The sequence below is a fragment of the Salvia miltiorrhiza genome, chromosome 7 (assembly GCF_028751815.1).
Source record: "Salvia miltiorrhiza cultivar Shanhuang (shh) chromosome 7, IMPLAD_Smil_shh, whole genome shotgun sequence".
Taxonomy (NCBI): domain Eukaryota; kingdom Viridiplantae; phylum Streptophyta; class Magnoliopsida; order Lamiales; family Lamiaceae; genus Salvia; species Salvia miltiorrhiza.
The window spans coordinates 7,579,526-7,589,077 of NC_080393.1; the positions used below are offsets into that span (position 1 = coordinate 7,579,526).

The window sequence follows — 9,552 nt, forward strand, 5'->3', positions numbered from 1 at the left end:
TCTTATCGTCCATATTATATGAGCCCTTAACATGATATCAGGATATGTATTGAAATCAAATTTCTTTTATCCACAAAATATTGAATGGTGATTTCCTTTTCCCTTAGTGGGCTGCGCCGAAATCGAGTTAAACTTGATTAAATGGCTAATTAGACATATTTCAGGGCTCAATCTAACCTTATTTTCTTGTACTTTTAGTCCACTTTGTACGAAATGAATCGTGGGACAAAGGATGCCATCAGAGTTAAAAGAGAGGTTCATATTCATGTCGTGATCGACTCATCTATTTTATTCCCGCGGACCTAATTTAAATTTTAATAAAATACAACAGTATAAATAACTAGAAAATAACAAATATTTAAAACTATTATATTAACTAATTGCATTTAAACAGTTTATCAACTACTGGCAAAATTTATTTGTACAGTTTCTTGGCGAATCATTTTTAGTATCTATTTCTCGAAAAGAACTTCGATCAAAATACCAATCCGCAACCGCTTGTCTCATTGTCTGCAAATTGCATACACCAAATAAGTAAAGCTTACCTCTAAATTAAAGCATATGTTTGCAAATATTTTACAAGGAAAATTATAAATTGTTTGTCTAGAAAACTCCAAAATTTTGATTTAAAATATATAGAAAATATTTAAACACAAAGACTAAAAACCACTAAACAAAACTTTTTTCATAAACACCTATGAAGAGAAAATAACTAATATCAGTATAAAGAAACCAAATTAAGAAATTATATTAGAAAAATAAAAATAAAATCTTACTCTATTTGCAATTGCGAGACATGTCCATTCATCTGATTTGAGGACATGGTCGTGAAGATAGCAAGAATGAACAAACATTCCTCTATTCGAAGAGTTATGGACTCGTTGCTCTAATGTCTTTATGAATGTCGATCGAAAATCTGAAATTACACACACAAAAAAAATACATTTAGTTGTGAATTGATTCAAAAATTGAATTAAGATTATTAGGAAATACTACTGAAATAGTGTACCTCTCATAATTCCTAATTCAGTGGAATTGCATCTCGTTAAGTAAGTAGTGCAATTTGTGATGCCTAATACGAGTGATGTTAGCTGCGGAAAAAAATTAATTATGTAAATATATGTAATTGAAAAGTAAGTATATATATAAAAGTAACTAATTAATTTATTTATACTTCTCATTCTTGGTATATATTTACACAGAAGCTTGACGTTACCTGAAATCGATCAAAAGCTGATTCTAGCATAAAGAGTGGCGTCTGGATATCCTCAACCAAATATTCAGGGAAAAAGCACTAACAAAAAATATGGTTATATTAGCATCTCGAAATAACTGTAACAAAATTAGATAATTTATGATAATAGATGAACAATTCCTCACCAAACTCGAATTCCTCTTTGATGTGCATGCCGGAGACAAAGAATTGGCCAATTTCTGCAAGCCATTTGAAAAAGAAAAAAAAAAACTGTTTAAATTTTTGTTTTCTTTAGAAGAAATATTAAGTATAAATTATTGGCAAAGGAATTTAGAGGGTTTGAAAATGCAAAATAGAGAAGTTTAGAAGATTCATACATGTGTTTTAATCACATTAGCAAAAAAGTTTTCCCTGTTCTCGTATCCATGGTGACCCTCTCTGTCAACAATAAAATGGATCAAATAATACATTTGTTAGTGTATATAAAATTAAAACATATTTAAATATCTTCTGAAAAACATATAGTACTATTAAATATTTTTATGCAATAAAGCTTGTTTTAGATTACTTTATTGATCTTACCCATGCATGAAAAAGCCGGAATCAGAAATACACTTGACTCGAATGGCATCGGAAAACAGTTTTCGAAACTTATCACAATGTAAGATCGTTGCTAGTCCACCAGCTGAGGTCCCCGTTAGTATAGCCTGTGAACAATAAAGTATCATTATATCATAGCTAAGTCAAAGAATTATATACATATATATATTGCATTAATAAAATCGAACTAAATATTCACGAAAAATCATACATTCTGGGCATTTCTCATTCCTTTAGCAAGCATTTCGTCCATCATAACGTTAAAGATTCTTGCACCCCTAAAAGTGAGGTTTATCTTCTGAAATGGTAGCAATTAATCAAATTAAAATATTATCTAGCTAAACATAAAATAAACTAAAAAGTTTGTTAAGATTACCCTCTCTAAAGAGAAAGAATACACGGCTGAAGACTTACCGGATCAATTTGTTCAATATTCGACATAAATGAGGAACCATCACAGTAATAAATGAAAACCTTATGCCAATTGCAGAAATCTAAGGAAAAAAAAAACAAAGTCTAATCAGCATCCACTATTCAATGAAGGTGAATAATCTGATAGATCTCAAGCTAAGGTTCTTCACCCCCCCCCCCCCCCCCAAATTTTAGTTTACCTCAGAGTATTATCTTTCGCCATAAATTTCGAATTTAAAAGTTCTTGGGTAAATATTTCTACATCCGTCACTGCACACACACATGTATATGTATAAAAATGTTACCGGGATTAAATGTGCAATTTGAATCCAATATCCCTGAGAATGTGGTTTGAGAACCCATCAAATGACTACTCCCCAACCTCGAACTTGATCTGTCTCGACACTCGGATATTTGGCTACACCATCCACCACCCTAAAATATATTTAAAAAAACATGAAAAACCATTAATTTCAGTGGAATACAAATGGAAAACATAAACCAAAAACAAAGAAAATAGAGAGCATAACAAATTATTTAGCCGCAGAGTCTACCACCAAATAAACTATCCAACTATGAGATCCGTTTCCAAATCCCTCAACGTAAGAGTAAGCCGGCGCACTTCCATCTAGACAAACTATGCCAAAAACAATATACTTAATTAGTTATTATGTCAATATATAATTACAACAAATTATTATCGATTTTATAACCCTCACATCACTTTTAATATTGTCATTACGACAGCAGTACACATGAGACAAACTTGGATTATGTTGTGCTAATTTGATCTATATTTATCAAATAAAATAAAGATAAACCTGCTCCTTTAGATATGGCACTGTCGAGAAAAGTGATAGTGACGTTGGTATCGCCATGGACTTGAGCAACATTCATCACAACAAGAGCGCAAATCAGTAGACCAGCAATGTAGCATTTCCCCATTCTTTACATAAACAAATTATAGTAATAAATAAAATTAGTTTTCAACAAATTAAAGCGTCGAGTTAAAAATCAATTGCAAAATGATACACTACTATCAATTAAAAATTGAAGTTGGTTTAAGTACATATTGAAAATGTTGATTCGACTAAGGCCGGGACAGAGAATTAATTAGTGCAGAAATTATAATGCACCAATCATCATCGATATGAAACTACCATTAGTAATTAATAGGATGAAGATCTGAACTTAACACAGTAAATCAAATTGTTTAAATGATAAATCATAAGTTAATTAAGCCAATTATTCTCTCCGTCTCTCTCTGGCACATACACATCAAAGTTCCCAAAGACTAGCGAGTAATTGAAGAAATAATCTAGAAAGATTAAACACCAAATTTGGCGATAAACTAAATACTAGATTCATAATTGAAACAATGTGGGGTATGTAGAAATGCTGCTGATATGAATTCAAAAATACTACATAAAACCCAAAGGTACCTGATTCAGTGGCAGAATGGGAGCGAATTAAAATACAGAGAGATTGAAGCAACGAAGAATGGGAGATTAGAGATTACAGAGATTAGAGAGAGACAGTAGCTATGTTGCTATAACATTTCATATCATTCATGGAGTGTGAACGCTAAACTTGCTAGAATTGGGAGAATAAAGAGGAGAATGGCATTTGCGCGCAAAAACGAGCTGATATTTCTTTGTTAGTTATCTTTGGAGATTCCCCTTCAAAAAAAAAATATAGAAAAAGTGAGATAATATCTTTGGTGATTTGATTGATTTAGGTCACGCCACGTCACCGAGCGAACTGTGTTTTTTTTTTTTTTTTTTTTTTGCATTTTTATGATGAGTTGGGAGATAGGGTATTGGGATTCTTACTCTAGCCTGCCATCTTTATAAAGAGGATGATTATTGATTCGTGATCATTTTTTTTTGAGGGAACATTAGTGATCATTAAAATTAAAAACATGGAATACTACCTTTCGCATTTATAAGTAAGATATTTTGGGATGTCATTATAATAATTATAAATTAATTTAATATTAACTACTCATTTAATCTAAAATATGGAAAAAAAAATCATACTATAAATTTATTTTACCTTATAATTCATAGCTCTTAAATAAATTTGTTTTATAGTTTATTTAACTCTATTTTTGTTTTGAATATGTTTGTCTTATTCAATAATTTTTGTGGGAATAATTTGTTGACAGCAGTAGAAAATAGGCTGAAGATTAAATAGGAAGAATTAGTCTAACTGGTTGAAGGGCTTGATCATCAAGTTTACTTTGACATCAAACACTAACCATCACCCACGTTCTCAGCGATATAACCTTACTCTTCAAGCTCAAGACCTCTATAAATAGAGGAGAAAGTCACTGCATCCGGTGCCAATTCACAGAGCCATAATATAAGTATTAAGAACAGGACCATTAAGTTGTATTATTTGATTGTGTTTGTTTGTCAGTGATATATATTAACTTCACTAAATCTAGCTTGTTGCTAACATCTACAATAAAATTAGAAGGAATTTCTTTTTCTTATCGATCGAATCTACTTAATAAGAAGGATCCTTGTTAAATAGGTCATGTAATTCATTGTAAAACGAATTTTGTTAATAAATTCACAACTGCAAAGTATCAATTACAGTATAAAGTTATTTCATTGTGTGCACTTTATTTTTTCATTGCTTTACTGCTTTCCATAAGCAGTTGTTGACTTAGTTGGATTCATTGTTTAAATAATTATTCCAATTGCGAGAGCCACAACTTTCATAGTAAAATTAAATCCCTAATATTGTATATTTGATCAATATTTACCTTTAAGAATAATCTGAAATATATGTATAAACTCTAAATTGTTTCTGCATGAAAGTTTGTATAAAATAATATAGGAGAAGTTCAATGAATTGAAATGCTCTTCTGATATGTTGCTGGACTTTTGGTCACTGACTCACTGTCATCCTCATCTATAATCTGAAGCATCCTAAGTTTCATATCCAACGTCAAAGATTCAAATGCATATAAGTGAGATTCAGATAAACTTTGAAATGAAATAGTAACCATTTTCCTCTTCAGAGTGTATAAGAAGTGAGACTGTGAGATGTTGGAATGTCAACTTTGATCTTTATGTTCTCTCTTTAACCGTCTTGTGAATTATTACTATACCCTCAATAGATTCTCAAGGTTTAAATACAATCTCTCCAAATAGGGATGAAATTGATGAAAAGAAAAAGGGGCCTCGTCGGAATTGGAACCCAAGGAATCCCCAGTTGAGATATACTTTATACTCCCTCCATCTCTCAAACATCTTTCTAAACGAGGGTGACACGAATTTTAATAAAAGTTAATTGTGTATTTGATGAGTGGAGAATGAATCCCACAAAAAGTGAACATTGTAAGGATAATAATTGGTTAAATTGTTGCCACAAAAAAAACATTGTTAAATTGTATCCAAAAGTAGGTTAGGGACAGATTGAAATGGAAGGAGAGGAAGATATTTGAGGGACGGATAAAGTATTATTTTATACGAAAGTTTTTTGAAGACTTCTTCGTAAAGTTGCGTGGTTGGAACTATAATAAAATTTGAAATTTAATTTCATTATAAAAAGAATTAAAAAGAAACTTATTTTTACATATAATCAATTTTATATATTTGGTAAAACAAAAAAATAGATATAATAATTATTATATTTAATTTTTCAATTTAATTAGATTATAAAAGAGCCTTCAGCCAAGAAATTAGAAATGGTATCAGGTTATTGGAAAAATGGGTTTCCTTCTTTGGGTTTGAAAATATTCCCAGGTCCAACTATTAAAAGAAATTGGGCTATGCAACTTCAAATAAAAACAAAATCCGGACTAAGTATCCATTTATAACTTTTATTTTGTTCACTATAACTATAGACTTATATTAAAAATAATATAAACAATTATAAATTTACTATTTTATTCTATAAATATTATTTTTTTGAACGAATTTTTCCGTATAAATAATTAAACAACACAATTCATAATCATTACTACTATCATTTTCTCACCTCCCCATCAATTATCGAAAAACTCAAGTTTCTCTACTGTTTTTAAATTAGTCATATCAGTATATCCTCAACTCAAGAAAGGAATTTTGGGGATGTTGATTTATTTCATATTAGTGAAGTCCAATTTTGACAGCATGCTTCATTTTGATTTTGTTGGTAATTAATTAGGATTTGAGATGACTTCCCATGCATGTTAATTTATCTAATGATTCAATCATGCGATTCCATTCATCAAACTTTATTTAATTATGTATTTTTTGTAATACGACCGAGGAGAGAGGTAGGAGTTTTTCGAGTGTATAAAAGCATAAGTAATCTTGAATCCATTCATCAAACTTCAGTTATTTTTAATTTAATTCTTGAATCCGTTCTTCGAACTCCCACATACAACAATTTAAAAAAAAATAAAAAAATAATCAAAGATGTTATAAATAAAATTTAAAAAAAAACCAAAAACATAGTATAAAAGAATTCAAATGTTGTTGCTTATGGAATCACCTGAGCCTTTTGTTTTATTCTTTTTTTTTAATACCACGTGCTTAGGTCATATTGTTGCTTACGTGGCTTTTCAATGGTCATGTAGGAAAGATAAGCTTGTATCCGATCGTCAAGCCAGTAATATATGAGTCCATTTAAGACGTTAGGTATTCATTATTTAAAAAGCTACGAATTGAGTATTCAAGCAGTTTTGTTGAGTCATTATTCTTATATCATTTTAGATGAAGCTAAAGTTGGGTATATCAATCCTATGAAATTCGTGGATTGATTCGAATAAATCGATATGGTTAGGAATAAAAAAAAATTCACTTCAATAAAATTCCAATTCGAATAGCTTGACAATCCAATAAGATCGATCCGAAGATAATCTAAGAAGCCCCGTAAAATTGACCCTAAAATAATGTGTTCGACTAATTCTATAATTTTATTCGAGTTATTTAATTTTTCCATATTTAATACTCCCTCCATCCCATAACAAGTGTCATAGTTTCCTTTTTGAGTTGTACCATAATAAGTGCCCCAGATTTAAAATAAGAATGTGGGCTTCACCACCTTTTAACTTTTTACATTTAATCATCTTCATTTTAATTCTATTCATCTCACAAAATAAAAATAGACTTCACCATTTTTTTTTTGATACTATTTAATCATACTGGCCTAAATTTCCATGTCGGAACAAACTAGAATACTTATTATGGGACGGAGGCTGTACTGAACATCAAATGTTTAGATGTTTTTTTTTTTTTTTTTGATAATTTCAATTGATTTCAACTAAGAAACCCATACCATGCATTCATCACAAAAGTTAAAAGTTCCCAGAAATGGGGAAGAAGAAAGTAAAGGTGAGAATTCAATTTTCGGCCAAAAACGACGGATCATAATCTTTATTTTATTGGGATGAGATTGAATGATCTCACTTGTGTGAGGAAATCAATTCCACGATTGATTTCTCGAGAATTAGGAAACCGCACAGTGCATGTAGAAATGGGTGAGGAGAGAAAAAGGGAGAAAATGCCATTTCCAGCCAAATTAAAGCTCTTTTTCTTAGGAGAATTAATTGCGTTTGATGTGATTTTGTCTTCAGAAAAAGAAAAGATAGATACTGAAAATTGAACTTGCTAGAAATAGAAATGGGCATGATGGCATTGGCAGAAGTGCCGAGACTTTCTTCTTCTTTTTTTTGCAAGGAGAGAAAGCAGTAGCTTCCAATGGTGGATTTTTGAAGGGATATTTTGGGTATTTTAGAGGTGGTGATTATTGTGATCAGACAATCAGTTACTCTATCGTCTCGGCGGGAAGGGGCGGAAAGATAGATAATCAACCGTTTCTATTTTTGAGTGGACGAAACTGCCCTTCGACATTGAATTTTATATTTTCAAACAAATCATTAAATATTGTTTCGTCGGAATTGAACTCTTTGAAAAATTTAATTTTTCACGAGGAGTATTCAAATTTGAACCGATTCGCAGCTTCAGAAACCATACCGTCGTTCCAACAGAAAAAGCTTCAGGATATTCATAACTTTAAAGCAGCAGTTAAAGCTAAGCATAGAGAAAAAGCTGCATTTTCATAGCAATTTGTGACCATTTGCAAGTGACTTTGTGTTCTGTAACTTGTGTTTAAGGAGAAGAGAGATAGATAATCAACCGTTTATGTTCTTGTTATGTTTTTCTTTTGGGGTTGCTGTGTTCATGCTGAATTTGTGTTCTGATGAGATGTTTAATTAAGGAGATCAGGCAGGGATGGCATTAGGAGCTTTTCTACAAATTCTCGATGCGTTCGGGTTTGGGTCCTAAAAATCGAGCCCCTTTGGTGCGTGATTTTATTGACATTGTGTTGGTTTCTTGCGCTTTATTTCTTCTTCTTTTTGGTTGTAATTGACGAATAGTATTTTTTCTCATCCAAAGCTTTTTCCTAGTAAATTTTCTCTCTTAAAATTTTAACGAGGCTTGACCCTTATAGAAAGTTAATTTCCATTCTCTTGAAGTTTTTTTTTTTTCAATAATAAATTCGTATTTCGCAAGTGACGAGGAGCTAGAGAAAAAAAACATAATCTCGATTATGGCATTGGATATAGAACTTAGTATTGAGGTGAAATCGTGAAGGTACATAAGAATGTCATGAGTCGATTTAATATTATGAGTGGAAACCTATGTATATCATTTGAGGATGCCCTCCTTGAATAAATGAATTATTAGAAAAATAATCGGTTCACAACACAAGTGTCAATAGATATATATAAATAATTATTTTAGCTGTGATGAGATTAACGGTACAATAAAATGCTTAAATTTACAAAATATGATATTTTTTACGTATAATTTAAGAAATACTGCATTTATTCCCAAATAAATTATTATCTTTCCTTTTTGAATTATTCCCTAAATAACTTTTTTTAAATAAAGAAAAAATTCATTTTGAGATATTATTTCACCACTAATAATACCTAATTTATTTTATTTTTACATTTTCACCACCCTCAATACTAACATATTTTCACAACTTTCAATATAATTTTTTTCAATACAATCAACAACTTTGTCTTAAAATCCACGCCCCTCTCTCTTAGGAAGTTATTTGACGGACAAAGGGAGTAGATTGTTTTTTACTATTAACACATATTTTAATGTATTTAAATTAAATAAATTCATGCATGTTTAATTAATTAAATTATTGATATATTGTTTTATGTTTAAATTATCAAAACTACCAATAAATATATATTTTATAAATTGTCATTAATTCTTTAATAATATGATTTATATATATATACTCCCTCCGTCAACCAAGATTATGTCACAATTACTATATCGGGCGTCCGCCAAAATTATGTCATTTTCCTTTTATGGCAATGG

At 30.4% G+C, this 9,552-nt stretch overlaps 1 protein-coding gene across 3 annotated transcripts; it reads right to left on the reverse strand.

The window, feature by feature from the left end:
• Positions 1–337: 337 nt before the first annotated feature.
• Positions 338–3,979, reverse strand: LOC130992206 (pectin acetylesterase 7-like). Of its 3 annotated transcripts, XM_057916754.1 has the most exons (13): positions 3,649–3,979; positions 3,028–3,152; positions 2,761–2,843; positions 2,512–2,641; positions 2,210–2,289; positions 2,007–2,093; positions 1,778–1,902; positions 1,573–1,633; positions 1,381–1,434; positions 1,217–1,294; positions 1,010–1,091; positions 777–916; positions 338–510 (listed from the first exon to the last, which is right to left on the reverse strand). In XM_057916754.1, the coding sequence occupies exons 2-13, from the start codon at positions 3,149–3,151 to the stop codon at positions 403–405; spliced, it is 1,152 nt and encodes a 383-aa protein (XP_057772737.1). In that variant the 5' UTR covers position 3,152; positions 3,649–3,979; the 3' UTR covers positions 338–402. The 3 variants fall into 3 exon arrangements, with proteins under 3 accessions (XP_057772737.1, XP_057772739.1, XP_057772738.1); XM_057916756.1 differs by lacking the exon at positions 2,761–2,843 and having other exon boundaries at positions 3,028–3,087; positions 3,649–3,884; XM_057916755.1 differs by lacking the exon at positions 2,761–2,843 and having other exon boundaries at positions 3,649–3,884.
• Between the last annotated feature and the right edge of the window lie 5,573 nt (positions 3,980–9,552).

Bases quoted from the DNA above. Each gene is read 5' to 3' on its own strand.
- LOC130992206 (XM_057916754.1), bottom strand. From the start codon at position 3,151: ATGGGGAAATGCTACATTGCTGGTCTACTGATTTGCGCTCTTGTTGTG. The intron at 2,290-2,511 runs GTAACATTTTTA...TTTTTTCCTTAG, and splicing joins AAATTGCACATTTAATCCCG to ATTTCTGCAATTGGCATAAG. The intron at 1,634-1,777 runs GTAAGATCAATA...TATTGTTGACAG, and splicing joins TCCGGCTTTTTCATGCATGG to AGAGGGTCACCATGGATACG.